Source organism: Phaenicophaeus curvirostris, chromosome 8 (genome assembly GCF_032191515.1).
Source record: "Phaenicophaeus curvirostris isolate KB17595 chromosome 8, BPBGC_Pcur_1.0, whole genome shotgun sequence".
Lineage (NCBI taxonomy): Eukaryota > Metazoa > Chordata > Aves > Cuculiformes > Cuculidae > Phaenicophaeus > Phaenicophaeus curvirostris.
The window spans coordinates 9,544,317-9,567,927 of NC_091399.1; the positions used below are offsets into that span (position 1 = coordinate 9,544,317).

Genomic DNA, 23,611 nt, shown 5'->3' on the forward strand with positions numbered 1-23,611 from the left:
TAAGTAGTCATCTTTGGACCCTCAGGAGGGGTCCTTGTGACCACTTAAAGGACCAACTGCACAGGTGAACCAGGCATGGAGATCTGTTAATGATGCCCCATCCATCGAGTCCACTCTTGTTCAATGTCATTATCAATGACCTGGATGAAGACATTGAGTGCACCCTTAGCAAGTTTGCAGATGACACTAAGTTGGGTGGAAGCGTGGATCTGCTGGAGGGTAGGGAGGCTGCAAAGGTATCTGAACAGGCTGGACTGCTGGGCTGAGACCAGTGGCATGAGGTGTAACAAGGCCAAATGCCGGGTCCTGCACTTGGGACACAACAACCCTGAGCAGCTCCAGACTAGGAGAAGTCTGGCTGGAAAGATGCCCGGGGGAGAAGGACCTGGGGGTGTTGGTAGACAGGGACTGAACATGAGCCAGCAGTGGCCCAGGTGGCCAAGAAGGCCAATGGCATCTTGGCTTGGATCAGAAACAGGGTGGCCGGCAGGTCCAGGGAGGTTCTCCTCTCTCTGTACTAGCACTGGTGAGACCGCTCCTCGAATCCTGTGTTCACTTCTGGGCCCCTCACCACAAGAAGGATGTTGAGGCTCTGAAGCGAGCCCAGAGAAGAGAGACGAAGCTGGGGAAGGGGCTGGAGAACAAGAGTAGCGGCTGAGAGAGATGGGGGTGTTTAGCCTGGAGGAGGCTGGGGGGATACCTCATTGTTCTCTACAGCTACCTGAAAGGAGGTTGTGGAGAGGAGGGAGCTGGGCTCTTCTCCCAAGTGACGGGGGACAGGACAAGAGGGAATGGCCTCAAGCTGCACCAGGGGAGGTTTAAGCTGGACATCAGAAAACATTTTTTACAGAAAGGGTCATTGGGCGCTGGAACAGGCTGCCCAGGGAGGTGGTTGAGTCATCTTCCCTGGAGGTGTTTAAAGGATGGGTGGATGAGGTGCTGAGGGGCATGGTTTAGTGACTGATGGGAATGGCTAGACTCAATGATCCTGTGGGTCTTTTCCAGCCTAGTGAATATGTGATTCTGTGATTATATTACGCTCTGACCTCCGCTCCGCCTCAGCCCCTTAAGCCGCCGTTTAAATCTCGCGGGATAAAAAGCTCCAGCAGGTCTCGCGAGATCTCGCGCTCCTCCTCAGCCGCCGCTAAAGTCTCGCGGGATCTAACGGTCCCCTTATCTCGCGAGATCTCGCGTTCTTCCTAGGCAACGGCAAAAGTCTCGCGGGATCTAACGCTCTCTCAGATCTCGCGAGATCTAACGAGCCCCCGACTGCCTCCCGGGCACTGCGCATGCGAAGCCCCTGCACAGCCCTCAATCCCCGCTCCAGCCAATGGGAGGGGCCCGTCCCCGCCCCAGCCAATCGGAGCCGCGTCCGCGCGGGTCCAACCGCCGTCGGGGGCTACGGGAGCCCAAACCGCATCGCGGAGGTTCGGGCGGCAGCGGGTCCGGGGGAGGCAGCGAGCGGCGGGTCCGGGGGAAGCGGGGAGGGGCGGGGAGAGGGGGAGAGAGGGAGGGAATGGAAGGGGAGAGAGAGGAGAAGGGGCAGGGGAGGAGAATGGGGGGAGAGGGGGGAGGAGGAAAGGGGAGTGGCCTCACGTGCCTCCCAGGACCCCTCTAGGGACCCCCCAGGACCTCTCCACGACCCCCAGGAGCCCTCTTGGGAGCACTAGGTCCCCTATAGAGCCCTCTAGAACCCCTATTGTGTCCCAAAGGATCCTTCTAGAGCACCGCAGGACCCCTCTTGGGACAACCAGGATACCTCTAGGACCCCCAGGAACCCTCTGGAGCCCCCCAGGCCCCCTCTCCGGACCACTAGGATGCCTCTATGTCCTTCAGGACCCCTCTAGAACCCCCCAGGACCCCGCTAGGACTCCTCAGGACCCCTCTAGGAACCCCCTGAAGGACCTCTCCACGACCTCCAGAGCCCCTCTAGGGACCCCTAGGAGCCCTCTAGAGCCCCGGGACCCATTTAGTGATGCCAAGGACTGCTCTAGGGACCCACAGAACCCCTATAGAACCCCAAAAACCCCTGTAGAACCCCCCAGGACCCGTCTAGGGTTCCCGCCTGGGGGAATTGGGGTGGGAAAAAGCGAGAAGGAGCAGCTTGTGGAAGAGACTCTTGCAGCCCTTCCTGCAGTACCGCGATGCGGCCACACGGCGACGGCACTGAGCTGGGGGCGCTCTTTTCCCCTTTGATCCCCAAATTGTTGCAGGGGAGCTCGAGAGGCGGCCTGGAGTTTCCCAAAGGGGTTCTGTTGAGCCCTAGAGGGGTTCTGGGTACCTGGGGTGTTCTAGGAGGTCCTAACGGGGTCCTGGGGGCCTCCAGAGGGGTCCTGGGGTCCCTAGAGGGGTTCTGGGGTGTCCTATGGGTGTCTTGCGGGGGTGCCTAGAGGATTCCTGAGCTTCCCTATAGGGGTTTTGGGGTCGTAACGGGATCCTGGGGGTTTCCAGAGGGGTTCTGCTGTTCCTAGAGGGATTTGAGGGGTCCTAGAGGAGCTGGGGAGAGGGAAAGAAATGGAGAGGAGGAGGGAAGAGAGGGAGAGCAGGATGGGAGGGAGAGAGGGGAGAGGGAGAGGACGGAAGGGAGAGAGAGAGAAAGAGGGGAGAGGGAGAAGAGGGGAGAGGGAGAGGAGGGAAGGGAGAGAGAGAGAAAGAGGGGAGAGGGAGAAGAGGGAAGGGAGAGAGAGAGAAAGAGGGGAGAGGGAGAAGAGGGAAGGGAGAGAGAGAGAAAGAGGGGAGAGGGAGGGGGCAGGAGAAGGGGGGCAGAGGGAGAGGCCGGGGCAGAGGAGGCCTCAGTGCTGAGGGTGCTGAGGATCAGCCCAGGGCCCTGGCAGCCAGGCTGCAGCCCAGTCCCGTTGCTGCCTGCGCTGACGCCCTTGCCTGCGTCCCACATGCAGTTGATGCTCGAGGCAACCCTTCCACTCGAAGCAATTCCTGAGGCGATTCCCAAAGCGATTCCTGAGGCGATTCCCAAGGCGATTCCTGCAGTGATCCCCGCGGCGCTGCTGCAGCTGCTCCTGGCGATCCCCGAGGCCCAGCAGAGCTCAGCGCCGGGCTCAGCCCCATCAGCCGCAGCTCCAGCGCGATGTGGTGCGTCGCAGCCGGTGAGCGGGGAGCGGTGGCAGAGGGGGGTGTGGGGAGCCGAGGGGCTCTGGAGGCCGGGGGCACAGAGCTCTGCAGCCTCTAACTGGTGCATTAGACGGGGGGCAGATCTACAAGCGAGTTGGGCTTTGGATGACACGAGCGCTGGGAGTCCCGCTTGTCTGCGAGGGGGGATGTGGCAAAGTGCCGGCTTTGCTGCCTCGGGAAGGCTCTCCTCTGGGCTGTTGCGTAGCTGTCAGACAATATTGATGCGTGCGAGTGCAGGTAAACGAGGATCCAAAATGCAGAGGAGCCAAACGACCGCTCGGCCAGATCGCTAGATTCCCAGCCGTCGCGCTCTGAGGATGGAGGTGGCCAAGTTCCTCCTGAGCCAAGAGAAGGACGCTGCCTTGGTGTCACCCACCAAGAAGGTGAGCGTGTTGCTGAGTTCTAGGGACTGCGCTGGTCCCTCCCAAACGCCCTCGTGGCCTTTCCCAGGGAAGCAAACTGTAAGTTCTGTCACGTGGTTGCGTGAGGCTGACAGCCCCGAGCGCCGCTGCCTCCAGCTCTGCCCTTCAGGAGCCGGGGATGAGGTTGGAGCTGTAGGGCCTGGGAATGGAACAGGGATGCAGGACCCTGAGCGAAGCTCCTCTGTAGGGACGTGTCCCTGGGAAGAGCCTCTGGCCCTTGTGGGAGCCAAACACAGCTTTGCTCCGTTTTAAAGCCTCATCAGCCCAGGGTACAGAGCTCCTAAGCTGTGAGCCTGTGCCCAGGGACACTGCTGGCGGGAGCTGTTCCAGCACAATGTCTGCGTGGGAAGCCGCTCTGGAACGTGTCAGCTGGGTTCTGAAATGTCTTTAGGAAGCATTTGGTTCCTTGTGGCTGTGGCTTTCCACTGGCTGTGAGATGCTGACCTGGCCGCTCTTCTATGCTAAAATGTGAGCAGGAGAGCTTGCTGGTGTCTGAGGAAAAACCCCTTGGAGCTGTGTCACGAGTTAGCCCCAGCCCGGCTGATTTCAGCAGCTAAAACCATGCAGTTGTGCTCCCAAATCCCTCCACTCCCCACCCCCAGAGAAAAGGTGAAAGGGAAATGAGAGGAAGGGGATTTGTGAGTTGGAAACTAAAACTGCAGCTTTAATTAAAATAATAATATTAATAATAGTAGTAATAGCAATAATGGTTATTGATCTTATTAGGAAGTGGTAATATATATATACACAAATATCTGAGATTGCACCCCCTCCCCACCCCTCGATGACTCAATGTCACCACAGATCCTGCAGAGCAGAATCGAGGGAATGGCTCCACAGCCAGGAGGGAGCTGAGCTCAGGAACTGGAGTCAGGAACACGCGGGTCCAGGGTCAGGGGCAAACAGAGAGACGAGGTCCTCACCGGCCGTCACAGAGGAGGGGGCCGACTCTCATGGTCTTAGGGTTTCAAACCGAGGGTGACGTAGATGGGATGGAATCCTCTGTTGGTCGCTTTGGGGTCACCTGTCCTGTTCAACCTGCCTTGACAGGAGCTCCAGAAAGCCTGGGCAGTGAGGCGGAACAGCTTCGATGTGGAAGAGGCAAAGATCTTGAGCCTCAGTGGAAAGGCTCAGAGCACTGCGGCAGGTGAGGGACAGGGTCTGGGTGAGTCGACTCAGCTGGAGAGCCCTGGGCAGGGGAACAGCGGCACAGAGGATCCGCATTTGGAGGCATCGACTGGCTTCTGGGAGCTGCTGTGCACACTGGGGTCTCCCTAATCCTTAGGTGTCCAGCGGCTGAGGGGCTGTGTGACAGCTCCAGTGAACTGATTCACAAAAGCTGGTTCAGCAGTTCACCCCAGCAGTGCTGTTAGCGCCCTGCACTCTTCTGAGCGTGGCTCTGCTCTCAGGGCAGCATTTTCCCTGGGAGGGATTTCTCCTCGGGTGAGCAGGGCTTAGCTGGGAGGAAACGGGACCTCAGGTTAACAGAAGTGTTTCTCTGCACACAGGCTTTCAGAACAACGTCAGAGCGCTCTACGGGCACGAGGTGATGCCTGGGTGCAGCAGGAGGAAGGGCAGATACATTCCCTGCGCGGCAGAGCGGATCCTGGATGCCCCAGACATCCGTGATGACTATTGTGAGTGGGCTGCGATGTCGAGTGCTGGGCATTGAGATCGTTGTGTAGCGCAGTGCGGTTCCTAGGCCAGCGTGGTCTGAGGAACTGGAGCTCTGCCTGGGCTGTTTCGGTCTCTTCTGCCCTCGGGCTGGCATGGACCACTTCTGGGGTGAAGCCTTGTAGGAGCAGTGGTCCCGAGTGCTGGGCAGGTGTCTTGGGTCGGGGCTGGGGGCCCCCCAGCTGGGCATGGTGACCCCCAGAAGGCTACCCCTTCCCTGTCCGTGTGTCCGTGTGTGTGCATACACACACCTGGTGGCGGTGGAAGGTGCAGCATCAGCACCAGTGAAGGGCAGGGCTCTCCAGGGCAGCGCAGGGTGGCCTGCATTGCATTGCTCTTCCAAACTGTAGATCTGAATCTCCTGGACTGGAGCTCTCAAAACCTCCTGGCGGTGGCTCTGGACACCACTGTCTACCTGTGGCACCACGTCTCTGGGGAGATCATCAACCTCATGGAGACGGAGCACGTAGCTGATTACGTTTCCTCTGTGTCGTGGGGTAACGGAGGCAGCTGTCTGGCTGTTGGCTTGAGCAACGGTGAGGTCCAGGTGAGTGCAGGAGTCGCCCTGGAGCTGTTTAGGGGTTGCTGGAGCTGTGGGGCCTTGGGACGAAGGCTTGGCTGGCGCTAGAAGGATGCAACGCGCTCTGACTTGCCTGGTGTGGGCTGGAGATGTCCTCAGCCAGTGAGCAGCTGCGGCAGTGAGGCAGAGCTTGGGTTTGGGGTTTCTGACCCCTGGCGTTCTCCTTCCGTTCTGTGGGCAGGAGATACAAATTGTTCCCTGCTCCCAGAGTGAGTAGGCTGAATGCCAGAGCCTGCGTGGTGCAGTTTGTAGGGCAAAGCAACGGGGCTGGCGTTTCCTGGCACTCTGGAGAACTTGTTGTTCTGCTTCTCTAGCTGTGGGACGTCGAGCGTCGGAAACGTGTCCGCACTCTGAGCAGCCACATGTCCCATGTCGGGTGTCTCAGCTGGAACAGCTACATCCTGTCCAGGTAAAGCAGTGGGTGGGGTTCGAAGGGCGGAGCGGAGCTGGTGCAGATCCTTGTGGATGTGCTCGGCTCACGCCAAGAGCCTGGATCTGCCGGCAGCACTGGTGTGAAACCCTGCGGCAGGTGCAGCCGTCCTGCCCCAGCGCCAGGATGGCTTTTCCCAGCACTGTGTGCAGCCTGACCCTGTGAGCCTTCTCTCTGCAGCGGGGCTTGCAGCGGCCGCATCCAGCACCACGACGTCAGAGTCATTCAGCACCAGGTGGCCACGCTTGCTGGTCACATGCAGGAGGTGTGTGGCCTCAAGTGGTCTCCAAACGGCCGCTTCCTCGCCAGTGGTGGTGACGACCACCGGGTGAACATCTGGCCGAGCAGCGAGGGGGGCCATGGAGGATTTGCTCCAGTGCAGAGCTTCCGTCAGCACCAGGGTGCTGTCAAGGTGAGCGCGGGGCAGCTGTGGGCACGCGTTTGTGTGCGAGGCAGCCACGCGGCACTGCCTGCACGCAGGGTGCTCGTTGCACACCTTAGGCTGACCCCTCTTCTGGCAGGCTGTGGCGTGGTGTCCGTGGCAGCCCAGCGTTCTGGCCACTGGAGGTGGAGCCGGCGACAAACGCATCCGCCTCTGGAACGTGTCTTCTGGCACCTGCCTGGGCAATATTGATGCCCATTCCCAGGTGAGACGTGAGCGTCGGCTTGGATGTAAACAGCTTCTGGTGGGACACCTGAGCGGAGCTGCTGGCTCCTGAGGCCCAGAGGCAGGGACGAGGAGGGGGCCGTGCTCCTCTCTGGGTGCTGAGCATCGGCACGAGCAGCTCGTCTTCCCTGCATTGCCGCCTCCTGCCAGGTCTGTTCCATCGTGTGGTCGACAGCCTACGAGGAGCTCATTTTGGGCCACAGCTCCGGAGAGAATCAGCTGCTGATCTGGAAGTATCCAGCCGTGTCCAAGGTCACTGAGCTGCAAGGTAGGCAGGGCCCTTTGCCTGGGGCAGGGAGGGCTGCTGGCGGCTGAAGGAGATGTGATCCTTGGGTTGAGCGGGGCGGTGGCCTGAGCTGGAGCACGCCTGGTGCAGGCTGGTGAGCAGAGGCGTGTGCTGCTCGAGGGAGGCCCTCCTGGGGGCTGCTGAAGGAACGCTGTTGGTGCAAATGCCCGCCTGGGCTGTGAATTCCTGCTGCTGCAGCACGGTGCGGGGCCAGCTCTGCGAGCTGCTGGGGTTCCCGGGGCCCACGCAGTAAATGTGAGCGTGGTGGCAGAAGCAGAGGGAGTGGGGCGTGCGCCGAGCGGCCCGTCCCTGAGCACACACCTCCTCTTCAGGTCACACGGCAAGAGTCTTGAGCATGGCTCTGAGCCCCGATGGCGAAACAGTGGCCTTGGCTGCTAGGGATGCAACGCTGCGACTCTGGCGCTGCTTTGTGATGGATCCCATCAGGAAGAAGGAGAGAGAGAAGGCAGACAGAGTCCAAAGCAGCTTCATTCGCCAGGCCATACAATGAGGGCATGGGGGTGGGGGGGGAGCGGGGAAACCTGGTTTCCCCTGTACGTAGTTTAAATGGTTTACCCTGTACATAATTTAAACGGTTTACCCTGTACATAGTTTAAATGTTAATAAATGTTAATTAACATTTTAAAATTAACCAGGTGCTTTCCTTTGTCTTTTTTATGGAGTCTGCTGGAAGAGAAGGCCGTGGCTGATGGGAGGAAGTCCAGCGTGGATGCAGAGGAGGAGTCCCGCAGTGTCACAGCAGGACAGTCTCCAAGCCTGGGTCCCCTGCCTTCCTGCACGCCAAGGAGGTTGCAGCGCCCTGCGTGCTGCTCACAGAGACAGCCCTGGGGTGATGGCTGGGACGTCAGCGACTTGGGAGCGATCGCAGGGAAGCGTCTGCCGAACCGCCGAGCCCAGAGGCGTGTGGGAGCTGAGAGACCTCCTAGGAATGGCTGATAGTGTCGCCTGGTGATACCTCCTGATGGACTTGTGGTAAAGGCTCTCTAGAAGTCCCTTAAGGCCTCTGGGGAAGGGCTGCTCGTGTGGGGACTTGAGGAGAGCGTTCAAAGCCAAGAGTTGTTTGTGCAGGAAAGACGGCATCGAGCTTTGGGGGTCTCAGCCCCAAGAGCAGGAGATGGGAAAAGACTGGTGGGTCCTTTTCTAAGGAATTGAATAACGTGAGCCGGGGGTGGCCAGGGCCTGCAGGCAGCGGCGACACCAGTGCTCCTGATTCAAGGAGCTGAAAACAGCTACGGGAGGAAATGCAGCTGCCTTTCTAGGGGTAAAGGTAACAGGGGAATTATCGAATCAGGACAGCTTTCAGAAGGTAAATAGATGGATGGCCTCCAAATATGCTTTGGGGTTGGTCCGTGCCCATGGGGCAATATGGAAAGGAAGAGGAGTGTTAAGTGCACGAGGATCCCCCGTCAAGCACCGAGAAGAAATCCTACAGTTGCGGGAAGACATCGGGCAATGGAGAGAAGCGGCGTTAATGCATCGCAAGGCTCCTCAGGTGGGAAAGTCCCCGATGAAGGTATGTAGTGGACTGGCAGAGCGAGCAGCTCGAGGGCATCAGGAAAAGGTATCTTGGTATTAATCCCTTCTGTGGAGAGGGATCTGAATATCCATTGTGGGGGGATGTGAATGTGTTTGAACAGTAATCCTGTCCCTCTCAAGTGCCATTTCTAGTGATGCTGATCTGGAACTGGCAAAATCAGTGAGGGCAACAGAAAACGAGAGGGGTTGGATGGTGACCTCTACAAAAGAGTCTGTAGTTTCTCCCTGGTAGTGCTAAAATTAATTGAGGAAAAGCATCAAGAAACTCACTGGGGAGCAGAGGCTGTAATCGATGATTTAAGGGGCAAGTAGTTAGTGTGAGGATGACCAGCCTTGCTAAATCAATGGATTGCATTGATGCAAGTGGGGAGGCCTGAAATCTGTTTGAAAAATAATCCCGTCCCTCTCAAGCACCCTCCCCTAGGAGTTGCTCGCAGAGGAAATGCCCCTGGTGATCCCTGGCAGAGAGATTTCTCTGAAGTGCCCAGACAGGGCGGATCCCGGGACCTGTGGGGACCAGGAGCCACATTTTGCGGCTGGCCAGAGGCATTGCCCTGCAGCACCGTCAAAGCAAGAGAGGTGACTCAAACCTCATTGTAGGGAATTTTACCAGGGTTTGGAATTGCCATAGGTCTGTTGTCAGCTAGAGGTCCTCGCTTTCTAGCGGGGATTGTACAAGAGCTGAGCCGAGTCCTAGGAATAAAATGGGCCCTGCACCCGCCCTGGAGCCCCCAGAGTAGTGGGAACGTGGAAAAGGTGAATCAAACTCTGCAGAGGCAAAAGGGTAAACTTTGTCAGGAGACTTCTTTGTGGTGGCCTCGAGCTCTTGTACTGGCTGTGCTAAGAACAAGGCTACAGCCGAGAGCTGAGACTAAGAGCAGTCTGTATGAATTAGTGTTTGGGAGGCCTTATCAAATGGCCATTTTCCCTCAAGACATGGCACTAGAAGGAGAAACAGAGCTAAAATCTTCTCTGCTGTTGTTGGGTGAATGACCTGGGGCGGTGTGTAACGTGTCCTGAGCCTCTTGCTTTAGATTCTCCAGGACGCCCCTTCCAGCCCGGAGACTACATTGACATCAAGACGTGGGAGAGTGGAAGTTCCAGAAAGCTGGAAGGAACCCTTTCAGGTGCTGATAACAACACGCAGCTCCAGGTCGAAGGAATCAACAGGGGGATCCATTCCATGCAAGTCAAGTCAGCGCCGAGTTGGGAGTGGAGAACTGTCCTTGAGCCCAGGAAGCCTCTCCAGAGAAAACTGCAGAGAAGAACCAGGGACTGACATTTGAAAACCAAGGAGGTAGGTTTTTACCCATGTCTGCGTTTGGTGTATGGATGCAGGTGACTTTCAGGGGTTGTTTCCACAAAGGGTTAAAGGCCAGAACGGGAGGGAACTTTTAGCCAGAGAGGTGGTAAATAAGTCCTCCTTCTGCATGGGGTCAGGAAATCAGGTAGAAGAAATGTACAGCTCTTGGATAACAGGAGTTCCCACTCCCCTCAGCTCACTTACAAACTCTGCTTTTCTGGCGCTCCTAGAGTGTGCTCTGAAAGGCTTCGCCCTGCCGAGGGTCCTTGGCGCAACATTCCTTTGCGCAGATGCCTAAAGCTCCTTCAGCACTGGGGAACTGATGTTGCTTCCAGGGATGTAGGAAGCTTCTCTGTTTTCAAGGATTGAAAATCCTTGTGCTTCTGATGCTGGTGACCTTAGTGAGTGGAAAATTATCTCCTGGCATTTACCCTCTTTTGTCCCCACAGAGGGAGCAGTGGCTGTGGCAGAGGTATTCTGTGCAGTGGGACTGGCAAGGGAGGTGACTGCGGCCCTCTGCTCCGCTCTGGTGAAACCCCACCTGGAGCCCTGTGTTCAGCTCTGGAATCCCCAACATGCCAATGACACAGACCTGTTAGAGCGAGTCTGGACGAGAGCTACAAAGATGATCCAAGGGCTGGAGCAGCTCTGCTGTGAGGACAGGCTGAGAGAGTTGGGGTTGTTCAGCCTGGAGGAGAGAAGGCTCTGGGGAGACCCTAGAGCAGCTTCCAGTACTGAAAGGGGCTCTGGGAAAGCTGGGGAGGGACTCTTTACAGGGGTGTGGAGTGACACTACAAGGGGGAATGTCTCTAAATTGGAGGGGGGAAGATTTAGATTAGGCAGTAGAAAGAAATTCTTGGTGATTTGGATGGTGAGGCCCTGGCCCAGGTTGCCCAGGGAAGTGGTGGGTGTCCCATCCCTGGAGGTGTTCAAGGCCAGGTTGGAAGGGGTTTCGAGCCACGTGATCCCGTGGGAGGTGTCCCTGCCCTTGGCAGGGAGTGGAACTGGATTGTTCTGTGTTGGTGACTTACTGAGTGGAAAATTAACTGCTGGGATTCATCCTCTTTTGTCCCCACAGAGGGAGCAGTGGCTGTGGCAGAGATGTTCTGTGCAGTGGGACTGGCGAGGGAGGTGACTGCGGCCCTCTGCTCCGCTCTGGTGAGACCCCAACCTGGAGCCCTGTGTTCAGCTCTGGAATCCCCAACATGCCAATGACACAGACCTGTTAGAGCGACTCAGTCTGCTCTCCCAGACTGAGAGGGAGGCAATATTTGAGGGCACCTCATTTCCCGCCTGTTCCGGCAGGGCTCTCTCCGCCTGGGCACATCCTAGGGATTTGTCCAGTGTGTTTGGCAGAGGCCAAGCAAGGAGGCTTTTACCTTGACTCCAGCTCAGGGCAGAAAGAATTGCTGAGCGTGGTCTGGTTTTGAGAGAAAGTAATTTTGTCTGATTTTGAGATGTGAGACAGGCTCAATATCCAGGAGGTCACCGTAACTGACTTTGTCTTCCTTGTAAGTGAGCGTTCCCTGTTGCACTCAAGAAGATCTGTTTAGGGTCACTGATTTCAGGCTAGGAAAGAAATAATGTTCCAAGTGCCTTCACTGTGAGAGGCTACAGACCTTTTGTGTTTCCAGCCCAGGGCTCTCCTGCTGTCTCCAGGAGTTGTGTGAACACTGCTGACCCAGTGGTCTTGCCCGGAGGGTGTGACAGTGGTTCCTTAGGCTGCACATTTGTTGTGGGTAAAAGCATTCCCTTGTGTCCTTTCCCAGCTGGATCCACAGTGTGGGTCAGTGTGGAGAAGGAGAAAGAATGGGAATTAAAACTTCTTTCCTTAGTCCTTCTATGTGTCCTGTCTCTTTGACATCAAAGCAGGAGGGGCGATGAATTTTCTTATGGATGTGATACCTTGGGCACGTTTTAACTCCGTGGAATTTTTAATGGATTTGCTTTGTTGTTTCATTTTTCTTTCAGAAACATGTTTCCAAGGAAGTCTCTCAGGAGTCAAGGCTTGGCTGGTTCCAGGGATCGAGATAAAGCAAACATTAAAGAACAGCAGTGCCCGAGTACTTTCTTGGTGTCCTTTCTTAGTAGCATTGCACTCCTCATCCTCTGCTGTTACTCCTTACCTCCTCCCTGTACAGCTCCATGCTGTCTCAGCATCTCCGCTGCTCTTCTAGCTGACTCTACCGCTTCCACCTCTGTCTTTGCTTGTCCTCGACCTTGATGTTTGTTCCCCTTGGAGTCCTTTTCTTTGGAAGGCTTCATCCTTCTTTCCGAAGGTGTGAAGCAGCCTGAAGCTGGGCGTGATCCTGAAGGCCTTTCTCAAGCTGCTGTCACTGGAGAGCTGCCTGCGGCCAAGGTCACAAAACCAGAGCTCGGCTGATGCCGGTTCACCCTCTCGGGGCGCTGGGATGGCATTTAACACCTGCTCCTTCTCCCTGTGGTTTCCGTGTCTGGCTCCCCACCTACAGTAACCCCTACAGCCTATGGAAACATTTATATATCACAAATCCTGAAGGTCATTTTAAATTGTTTTCGTTCTGCAAGGTTTTTGAATGTAATATCTCAGCCTTTTGCCTGAGGTTGGGGAACAGGGCCCTGTTCCAGCAGTGTGAGAAATAAGCTGAACCAGCCCTCGAGCAGTAACTACACATATCGTGTTCACCAGTGGAAGATGACAGAGCTGTTGTTCTTCCCAGAGCTTGTTTTCCACGAGCAGATCCCTGCTGAGATCCATTCCACAAGCCAGAGCCCCAGCTAGCCCATCGCCCTCTGCTGAGAGGCTGCACTGGGGGAGACTGGTATGTGAGGATGCCCCTGGAGCTCAGATGCTCGTGTGAGCAGAGAGGCGCGAAGCGGGGGATTTTTTCCGCTTCCCAGCCACTTGTGAGGGGCCTCGTTTGCGGGGTGCCCTTGCTGTGAAAAGTCCAGCAAACACTTGCAGAGCAAGTATTATGGGAGCTCTGAGTGTTGAGGAGGCGACTCCAGGGAGCCGAGGGGCTGGTTAAATACAACGTGAGCCGGATTCCCCCTTGTCAGCTTCTCTGCAGAGAAGTTCACCCCTGTTCTTTGCTCCCTGGGTTTCCCCTCTTTGTGGTTCTCACTTTAGCTTTCTACCTCCATTCCTGTTCTTTTACAGCGACCAGGCTCGCATGATCGCTCGGCAGCAGAGAGGCCTCTGTGCCGCTGAGGCCCAAGGGCTAAGCTGACTCTTTGTGAGGGAGCAGAGAGTCCAAAGGGAGACTGCTCTCCAAACAGGACAGGAATTTCCTTCAGTTCATAGATGTCCTCGTTCACCACTTGGCTCTCTCTTCCACGGGTCTCTGCATGATAAGCCTTTCTGCGTGGCTTGTGAGTGATAAGCCCATCCCAACCAGCGCTGAGACCCTGGGGCTTTGGTCTGGAGTGGGACACAAAGAGTTCGGTGCCTGCTGCAACCCTCGGGCTCCCAGAACTGGGTGCAAACGCTGCTGGCAGCCACGGAGAAATAGGGATGAGATCCCAGCTGAGGATCTGTCCCTGGCTGTCAGTGCAGGAGCAAGCACAGTCTGCACATGTGGAAATTTTACATGAGGCAGAGGCTGAAAGGGGTAGAGAAAAGGGGAAGGTGAGGCTCTGCCCAGTGCAGAGGAGCCACAGGGAGAGAGCCAGAGGCAAAGCGGAGAGAGGAGCCGGCAGCAGGGAGCAGGGCCAGGGAAGTCCCTCTTACCAACATTTCCTACCTATATTTCTGTTCTCTCCATTTTGATCCCCCAGCAGCCCGCGACCGCGTCCAAAGCCACCTGTGAAGAGGAAGATTTTAGAGCATGAGAACACCAGCCCTGGCCTAGGAGCCTTACAGGGACAAAGACAGCGCAGGGACGTTAATTCAAAGCAGTTCACTGCAGGACTGTAAGGCAGATTTATTAGGTTTGTATGCTGTTGTGTGAGGACCCTCAGAAATAAAAACACTTTACTTCTGATTTGTGTTTGCCCCAGCGGTTTAGCACGATTTAACTGGTCCATACTGGTTCAAGCGTGGAGCCAGTTCAGTTCCATAGGAAACATTCTGTGCCTGGCTAGTGTCATCATATCCGTGTGTCACAGCCGCAGAGAACGGCTGCTGGAGATCCCATGTGTGCTGGGTTTGTGTCAGCTCAGGCTGCAGAACACACCTCTGGTGCAAATGTCCTCTCTGGGGTAAGTACTGAAGCTGGGGTATCACAAAGCTGGTCTAAGGCTTCCTTCATGCCCCTCACACCACACCATCTACTCCTTGCTGTGGCCTGTGGGTCCCACACTGTATATCCTTCTCCTAAAGTGATCTGAGTCCAAAATCAAACAGTAGAAAAATCTCCTATTTTTCTGTGCAGACACATGTTGTTCTTGTACCCTTTTGCAAATCGGTGTCTGTACTTTTGAGGCACCGATCACCCGAGCTGCTTTTCGGAGCCTCAGTTTGCCCTTTGCGCTGCTGTCTCCCCGCTGTAGAAGCACCTTTATCTCCTGGCTGATGCTTTTCCTCTCCAGAAGAACCTCCGAGAAGGCTCGATGTGCCAGGAGGAACTTTGTGGTGGTCTGCACCAGCAGCTGGATGGCACTGGAGATGCTGCTCACAGTGGTGAGGAGAAGAGAGGCATTCTCCAACCGGTAGTAGCAGACAGCATCTATCTCCAATGTAACCATGTCTTTGGTCACCACCTAAGCAGAAGACATTAGGGGACAGGGAGCTGGTTCTGACAACTCTGAGGTAGCACAGAAAAGCACACAACGGAGAGAACGAAGAAGACTAGCTGGATTGTTAAGTCTTTGTAGTTTCCTCCTCTGCTACTGACTGACCTTGGGCAAACTCTAGGACCTCTGGATCCCAGAGCAGCATCTTTGTGCCTGTCTCTTCAGTCCCACAGCTGAGCTAAGGACCCTGACCAGGCCGTCATCCTGCACTGGGTTTCCCCACCCATTGCTGCCTGGTCCGATCCTGTTCTGAGAGCATGAGCTGTGTCCTGAGGTGAGTGCTTGGCCATTGCATCTCCAGAAGGATTTGCTCTGCACCCTGGAGGTGAGCCTGGACAAGCTCCCAGACAAGGACAGTCCTGCTGGCAAATGCAGCAGCGTAGACAACGCATTCCAAAAGGAGAAGAGGGGCTGTGGCTAAGGAGATGCTTGTTTGAGGGTTAGAAGAGAGGGCTCAGACCTTTCTTCCTCCCAGCCTTATCCAGGAACAGAGGAGCGCCCCCACCTTGCTGTAAGACCTTAGTCTGAGCTCCTGTCCCTGCTGCACGCACTCCTCAGTGCGCCTCTCCCTATCGGTGTATGTTGCCGCTAACACGGGTCAAACTGAGTGGGATTAAAAGCAGTAGTTTTTAAAAAGAAGAAAATTCACTACGCATTCCAGTTGCATTTTGCATTCCAGTTTCTGAGGTGTTAGGGCTACTTTAAGATGTTTTTCAAGCATTTCTATGCAGAGATGAAGCCTGGAAGGATAAGGTGTAATGTTAAAGGGATCCAGAAGTTAATGGAGAGACAGGGTGTGAGCCATACCTGATGGAAGGGGATCTCTAGGGTTTTGAGGCTCAGGTCAACTTTGTGATACGTGTCCAGACAGGGAAGGAAAAAGAAAAGGCCTGTGGGAAGAAGAGAAAGGCAGCTGGTGATCATCAGAACCACAGGAATTGCCTCTCCTGCTCTGGAAAACAGGAGAGGGTTTTGCATGCAAAACTGCAAAGGAACATACGTGGGCTTTAATTAAGAGGCTGCTTCTGTGATGGGAAAAGGCATTAGAAGCCACTGGCCCTAAGAGGGAGCAAAGTCTCCTGTGTAGCTGTGCCTGCTTGGAGGGCACCAGCATGTGAGCTTCGGTTCAGCACGAGGAAGGGGAGTGACACAGCTGGGGGGATCTCGGTAACCACCTTACCAGGCCCTCTGGCTTTGCCAGGAAGGAGACGGCCAAGTCGGAAAACGATGGCTCTCTCATACTCCCGCACTACCTGCAGGGGAAACAAAAGCTGGATGCGCTGCAAAGGGAGGGTTTCAGCAGGTGTGAGGTGCTGGAGTTACCTGTCCCTGTGTCCCTTTACCCCCTCTAAGAGAAGACATTCAGAAGCAGCAGCATTACATGCTAGCATCTTCCCTGCGGGAGATACTCTCTTTTCCAAAACCATGTTATTAGGCGCAGTTAAGACACAATTCGGTGCCCTTGACTAAACGGTCTGTTAGTCGTGCTTTTGCAGCTTGCAGTGAAGGCGCTTCCTGAGAAGACTCTAACGAGAGCCAGCATTTGATGGTAGCACCTTCCCTGCGGTACATGTGCTGAACTGTATGGAAATTTGAAGTGACGCTTTCCTAGCCATTCTGATGTTACAGGACACAAGTCGGGTCTGAAAGACCTACAAGTCTAGTTTTGCACTGTAAGCGTTCTAAGAGAAGACATTCCGAACCAGCAGCATTACATGCCAGCATCTTCCCTGCGGGAGATACCCTCTTTACCAAAATCGCATTATTAGGCGCAGTTAAGTCACAATTCAGTACCCTAGACTAAAACGTTCTGTTAGACGTGCTTCTGCAGCTTGCAGTGAAAGAGCTTCCCGAGAAGACTCTAATGAGAGCCAGCATTGGATGGTAGCAGCTTCCCTGCGGTCCTTGTGCTGAACGGTATGAAATTTTGAAGTGACGCTTTAATAGTCATTCTGATATTACAGGACACAAGTCGGGTCTGAAAGACCTACAAGTCTAGTTTTGCACTGAAAGCGCTCTAAGAGAAGACATTCAAAAGCAGCAGCATTCCATGCTAGCATCTTCCCTGCGGGAGATAATGTCTTTTCCAAAATCGCGATATTAGGCGCAGATAAGTCACAGTTCAGTACCCTAGACTAAATCGTTCTGTTAGTCGTGCCTCTGCACCTTGTAGTGAAAGAGCTTCCCGAGAAGACTCTAACTAGTGCCAGCATTGGATGGTAGCAGCTTCCCTGTGGTACATGTGCTGAACTGTATGGAAACTTTAAGTGACACTTTAATAGCCATTCTGATGTTACAGTACACAAGCCGGGACTCAAAGTTCTACAAGTCTAGTTTTGCTCTGAAAGAGCTCTAAGAGAAGACATTCAGAAGCAGAAGCATTCCATGCCAGCATCTTCCCTGCGAGAGATGATCTCTTTTCCAAAATCTTGCTATTAGGCGCAGTTAAGTCACAATTCGGTGCCCAAGACTAAAATGGTCTTTTAGTCGTGCTTCTGCAGCTTGCAGTGAAGGCACACCCTGAGCAGACTCTAACGAGAGCCAGCATTGGATGGTAGCAGCTTCCCTGCGGTCCTTGTGCTGAACGGTATGAAATTTTGAAGTGACGCTTTCCTAGCCATTCTGATGTTACAGTACACAAGTCGGGTCTGAAGGACCTACAAGTCTAGTTTTGCACTGAAAGCGCTCTAAGAGAAGACATTCACAAGCAGCAGCATTCCATGCTAGCATCTTCCCTGCGGGAGATACTCTCTTTCTCAAAACTCCGTTACTAGGTGCAGTTAAGTCACAATTCAGTACCATAGACTCAAACGTTCTGTTAGGCGTGCTTATGCAGTTTTCAGTGAAAGTGCTTCCTGAGAAGACTAACGAGAGCCAGCATTGGATGGTAGCAGCTTCCCTGCGGTCCTTGTGCTGAACGGTATGAAATTTTGAAGTGATGCTTTAATAGCCATTCTGATGTTACAGGACACAAGCCGGGACTAAAACATCTACAAGTCTAGCTTTGCACTGAAAGCGCTCTAAGAGAAGACATTCTGACGCAGCAGCATTCCATGTAAGCATCTTCCTTGCGGGAGATAATCTCTTTTTCAAAATCGCCTTATTAGCCGCAGTTAAGTCACAATTTGGTACACTATACTAAAGCTTGCTGTTAGGGGTGCTTCTGCAGCTTGCAGTGAAAGCGCTTCCAGAGAAGACTCTAACGAGAGCCAGCATTTGATGGTAGCAGCTTCCCTGCGGGAGATACTCTCTTTTCCAAAATCGCGTTATTAGCCGCAGTTAAGTCACAATTCAGTACCCTATACTAAAGCTTGCTGTTAGTGGTGCTTCTGCAGCTTGCAGTGAAAGCGCTTCCAGAGAAGACTCTAACGAGAGCCAGCATTTGATGGTAGCAGCTTCCCTGCAGGAGATACTCTCTTTTCCAAAATCGCGTTATTAGCCGCAGTTAAGTCACAATTCAGTACCCTATACTAAAGCTTGCTGTTAGGGGTGCTTCTACATCTACCCGTGAAAGCGCTTCCAGAGAAGACTCTAACGAGAGCCAGCATTTGATGGTAGCAGCTTCCCTGCGGGAGATAATCTCTTTTCCAAAATCGTGTCATTAGCCGCAGTTAAGTCACAATTCAGTACCCTATACTAAAGCTTGCTGTTAGTGGTGCTTCTGCAACTTGCTGTGAAAGCGCTTCCAGAGAAGACTCTAACGAGAGCCAGCATTTGATGGTAGCAGCTTCCCTGCAAGAGATACCCTCTTTTCCAAAATCGCCTTATTAGCCGCAGTTAAGTCACAATTCAGTACCCTATCCTAAAGCTTGCTGTTAGGATGGAATCTGCAACTTGCAGTGAAAGCGCTTCCAGAGAGGACTCTAACGAGAGCCAGCATTTGATGGTAGCAGCTTCCCTGCGGGAGATACTCTCTTTTCCGAAATCCCCTTATTAGCCGCAGTTAAGTCACAATTCAGTACCCTATCCTAAAGCTTGCTGTTAGGAGGGAATCTGCAGCTTGCAGTGAAAACGCTTCCAGGGATTTCTCCAATGAGAGCCAGCATTTGATGGTAGCAGCTTCCCTGCGGGAGATACTCTCTTTTCCAAAATCGCCTTATTAGCCGCAGTTAAGTCACAATTCACAGAATCACAGAATCACAGAATCACAGAATCACAGAATAACCAGGTTGGAAGAGACCCACCGGATCATCGAGTCCAACCGTTCCTATCAAACACTAAACCATATCCCTCAGCACCTCGTCCACCCGTGCCTTAAACACCTCCAGGGAAGGTGAATCAACCACCTCCCTGGGCAGCCCCTTCCAGTGCCCAATGATCCTTTCTGTAAAGAATTTTTTCCTAATGTCCAGCGTAAACCTCCCCTGGTGGAGCTTGAGGCCATTCCCTCTTGTCCTGTCCCCTGTCACTTGGGAGAAGAGGCCAGCACACTCCTCTCTGCAACGTCCTTTCAGGTAGTTGTAGAGAGCAATGAGGTCACCCCTCAGCCTCCTCTTCTCCAGGCTAAACAACCCCAGCTCTCTCAGCCGCTCCTCATAAGGTCTGTTCTCCAGCCCCTTCACCAGTTTTGTTGCTCTTCTCTGGACTCGCTCCAGAGCCTCAGCATCCTTCTTGTGGTGAGGGGCCCAGAACTGAACACAGGATTCGAGGAGTGGTCTCACCAGTGCCGAGTACAGAGGGAGGATAACCTCCCTGGACCTGCTGGTCACACCGTTTCTGATACAAGCCAAGATGCCATTGGCCTTCTTGGCCACCTGGGCACACTGCTGGCTCATATTCAGTCGGTTGTCAACCAACACCTCCAGGTCCCTCTCCTCCAGGCAGCTTTCTAGACAGACTTCTCCTAGTCTGTAGCACTGCATAGGGTTGTTGTGCCCCAAGTGCAGGACCTGGCATTTGGCCTTGTTAAACCTAATGCCATTGGACTCAGCCCAGCGGTCCAGCCTGTCCAGATCCCTTTGCAGAGCTTCTCTACCCTCCAGCAGATTGACACTTCCACCCAGCTTAGTGTCGTCTGCAAACTTGCTAAGGGTGCACTCGATGCCTTCATCCAGGTCATTGATGAAGACATTGAACAGGGCTGGACCCAGCACTGAGCCCTGGGGAACCTCACTTGTCACTGGCCTCCAGCTGGATTTCACACCATTTCCCACCACTCTCTGGGCCCGGCCAGCCAACCAGTTTTCCACCCAGGAGAGTGTGCGCCTGTCCAGGCCAGAGGCTGACAGTTTCTCAAGCAGAATGCTGTGAGAAACTGTGTCAAAGGCCCTACTGAAGTCCAGGAAGACCACATCCACAGCCTTTCCCTCATCCAGCAGCCGAGTCACTTTGTCATAGAAGGTGATCAGGTTAGTCTGGCAAGACCTGCCTTTTGTGAACCCATGTTGACTGGGCCTGATCACCCGGTTCTCTTGCATGTGCTTCATGATAGCACTCAAGATCACCTGTTCCATGACTTTCCCTGGCACTGTGGTCAGACTGACAGGCCTGTAGTTCCCTGGGTCCTCCCTGTGACCCTTCTTATAGATGGGCATAACATCAGCCAGCCTCCAGTCCAGTGGAACTTCCCCAGTCTTCCAGGACTGTTGGAAGATGATGGAAAGGGGTTTGGCCAGCACATCCGCCAGCTCCTTCAGTACCCTAGGGTGAATCCCATCTGGCCCCATAGACTTGTAGCTGTCTAGTTGGGCTAGCAAGGCTCTGACCACCTCCTCTTGGATCACGGGAGCCTCATTATGCTCCTCTAGCTCCTGGGTTTGTACACAGACGGAACGACCCTCCTTACAACTAAAGACTGAGGCGAAGAAGGCATTAAGTACCTCAGCCTTTTCCTCATCCCCTGTCACTGTTGTTCCTTCTGTGTCCAATAGGGACTGTATGGTCTCCCTAGTCCGCCTTTTATTATTTATATATTTGTAGAAAGATTTTTTGTTATCTTTCACAGACTTGGCCAATCCAATTTCTAGCTGAGCCTTAGCCCTTCTGATTTTTTCCCTACACAATCTCACTTCCCTCCTGTAGTCCACCCAAGAGGCCTGTCCCTTCTTCCAGAGCCCATAAACATTTCTCTTCCTCTTGATATCCCTCAAGATCTCTCTATTCAACCAAGCTGGCTTTCTCCCCTGCCGGCTTTTTTTCCAGAACATGGGGATGGCTTTCTCCTGAGCTGCTAGGACCACCCTTTTGAAGAGCTCCCAGCCCTCGTGGGCTCCCTTGCCCTTGAGTACTGTCTCCCATGAGACTTCGCCAACCAGCCTTCTGAAGAGATCAAAGTCTGCCCTCTGGAAATTTAATGCTATCGTCTTGCTAACTACCCTCTTCACTTCACCTAGAACAGAAAACCCTGTCATCTCATGGTCGCTTAGTCCTAGGCGTCCACCTACTGCCACATCCCCTACAAGGCCTTCTCTGTTCACAAACAGCAGGTCCAGGAGGGCACCCTCCCTTGTTGGTTCATTCACCAACTGTGCAAAGAAGTTGTCTTCCACGCACTCCAGGAGCCTCCTAGACTGCTTCCTTTCTGCTGTATTGTACACCCAGCAGATATCAGGCAGATTGAAGTCTCCCACAAGAATGAGAGGCATTGATCTAGAGATTGACCGCAGCTGTTTATAGAAGAGCTCATCAGCTGCTTCTCCTTGGCTGGGTGGTCTGTAACAGACTCCCATCACAAAATCTACCTTCTGGTGGGCTCCTCTAATTTTGACCCACAGGCACTCAACCTCCTGATCGCCACAATCCATCTCAATGGAGTCCAAGTCCTCCCTTACAAAGAGGGCTACCCCACCTCCTCTCCTACCCTTCCTGTCCCGCCTGAAAAGCTTATACCCCACCATAGCTGTACTCCAGTTATATGAGTCGTCCCACCACGTTTCCGTGATCGCAACGACATCATAGGCTCCTTGCCCTACGACAGCTTCCAGCTCTTCCTTCTTATTCCCCATGCTGCGTGCATTGGTGTAAATGCACTTCAGCTGAGCTGCCGAGCCTTCAGCCCTCCTAGAGGGAACAGGGTTCATTCCCAACTGCCTGGTAACTGGAGTAGCTAACACCAGAGTGCCTGCATCTCCCTTAGCACCCCGAGGTGTGTTCTCCCCCACTTTTTGTGTGGTGAGGTACTGGTGGTCCTCACCCGCGCACCCTCTCCCAATCGCCAATTCCCCACGTCCAGGCTCGTTCATGTCTAGCCTGGGCTCAACCCCCTCCCCCTTCACATCTAGTTTAAAGCTCGATTTATGAGCTTGGCTAGGTTTCTAGCAAGGGCTTTAGCCCCCCTAGGAGACCCATGTGTCCCACCCTTAGCGACAAAGCCTGGGGGTGCATGAGCCACCCCATGATCAAAAAAGCCAAAGCCCCTCTCCTCACACCAAGCTCGGAGCCAGGTATTAATCAAATTCCTCATCCTGGCTTCCCGCTCCTCTCTATTTAGCATTGGGATGGAGCAGAATACTACTTGTGCCCCAGAGCCCTCCATCATTCTCCCAATGGCCCTGAAGCCATTCTTGATGGTTTTGGCCTTTTTGTTTGCTAGGCCGTCATTACCAGTTTGGACTACTATCAGAGGATAGCAGTCTGTCTCATGGACCAGGGAAGGAAGTTTTCTAGCTACCTCCTTTCCTGATGCCCCCGGTAAGCAGCAGACCTCTCTGTGGAGCGGGTCCGGTCTGCAAATGGGTCCTTCTGTTCCTTTTAGGAGGGAGTCCCCTACAACAATCACCCTCCTCTTCTTCTTGATGGAGGAGGTTTTTATCTTTTTCTGAGAATGGTGCAGCCTAGGGAAGGATTCTAGGCTGTGGGAGCCAGCATCCTCATCCTCAGGGCTGGATTCCACCTGCAGCACTTGGTACTTGTTTGCCAGGGGGATCTGGGGCTTTGCTGTCTGGGTGAGGGGAGCAGGTTTCCTTCCTCTGGGAGGAACTTGCTGCCACTCCCCATCTCTTGTTCCCCCAACCATGCAGTTTGCAGGTGGATGATGTTCGGACACACCAGCCCCAGCAGGCTGCTGAGTTAGTGAGAGGGCCCTGCTCCACTGGTCAATCTCCCTCTCACACTCCCTGATGGTCCTCAGCCTCTTCACCTCCTCTCTTAGCTCCTTCACCATGTGAAGGAGTTCCGCCACTCGAGCGCAGCTTTCACAAGTGGGGCCAGTACCAGAGGCACAAGCCGGTGTGGGAGGGGGGCACTGCCTGCAGCCCAGGGTCTGGGTAGCTGCATGCACCCACTGTGGCTCCGTCTGGGTGGCAGCATCCACCCTGCCTGCTGCAGCACACGGAGCAGCTTTAACCTTCTGCCGGGTGGCCACCATGGTCTTCGGTGTCTTTTGCCTAGTCCCTAGGTCCTCTCTGCGCCCTGCCTTCTCGCCCTGCCCACTCGAACTGCCGCTCAAACTGCCCCCGCACCTCTTTGCCACGCTCCTCTTCGCCGTGCTGCAGGTCGCGGTGCTCCCAGGGGCGCAGTTTAAATCTCCCGTGGTAGCTGCCAGGACTGCCCCCTCCCGTCAGGCACCGCGCGGGACCAGCGTGTGGGGGCTGTCAGGACCCCCGCCTGGGTTTTTTCTGGGATTTTCCTGGCTCCGGGAAGCTCCCACTGCCTCAAAAAGTCCACCCCACCACAGAACTCACCGTCCTGCTGCCAGGTGCTGCCAAAGAAGCAGTCTTAATGGCTACTCCGCGTTTAAATCTCCCGCGGTAGCGGCGGGGACCGCCCCCTCCCGTCAGGCACCATGCGGGATCAGCGTGTGGGGGCTGTCAGGACCCCCGCCTGGGTTTTTTCTGGGATTTTCCCGGCTCCGGGAAGCTCCCACCGCCTCAAAAAGTCCACCCCACCACAGAACTCACTGTCCTGCTGCCA

At 54.4% G+C, this 23,611-nt stretch overlaps 2 protein-coding genes across 9 annotated transcripts; one reads left to right on the forward strand and one right to left on the reverse strand.

Annotated features, from left to right (window-relative positions):
* The first annotated feature begins 1,365 nt into the window (after positions 1–1,365).
* LOC138723423 (cell division cycle protein 20 homolog) lies at positions 1,366–12,114 on the forward strand. 8 transcript variants are annotated; one of them, XR_011337873.1, is made up of 15 exons: positions 1,366–1,427; positions 2,898–3,104; positions 3,367–3,512; positions 4,602–4,698; positions 5,060–5,188; positions 5,576–5,772; positions 6,120–6,214; positions 6,416–6,647; positions 6,757–6,882; positions 7,053–7,170; positions 7,872–8,722; positions 9,780–10,042; positions 10,498–10,701; positions 11,127–11,206; positions 12,020–12,114. XR_011337873.1 is itself a non-coding variant. In XM_069862406.1 (11 exons), exons 3-11 carry the CDS (start codon positions 3,447–3,449, stop codon positions 7,697–7,699), a joined length of 1,239 nt encoding a protein of 412 aa, XP_069718507.1. In that variant the 5' UTR covers positions 1,366–1,427; positions 2,898–3,104; positions 3,367–3,446. The 8 variants fall into 8 exon arrangements, 1 of the variants encoding a protein (XP_069718507.1); XR_011337874.1 differs by having other exon boundaries at positions 7,872–8,701; XR_011337868.1 differs by having other exon boundaries at positions 7,872–10,042.
* A 1,070-nt stretch (positions 12,115–13,184) lies between these two features.
* Positions 13,185–23,066, reverse strand: LOC138723289 (podocin-like). Its single transcript, XM_069862239.1, has 5 exons — positions 23,046–23,066; positions 15,942–16,014; positions 15,569–15,651; positions 14,525–14,728; positions 13,185–13,830 (listed from the first exon to the last, which is right to left on the reverse strand). The coding sequence occupies exons 1-5, from the start codon at positions 23,064–23,066 to the stop codon at positions 13,771–13,773; spliced, it is 441 nt and encodes a 146-aa protein (XP_069718340.1). The 3' UTR covers positions 13,185–13,770.
* Positions 23,067–23,611: the final 545 nt, after the last annotated feature.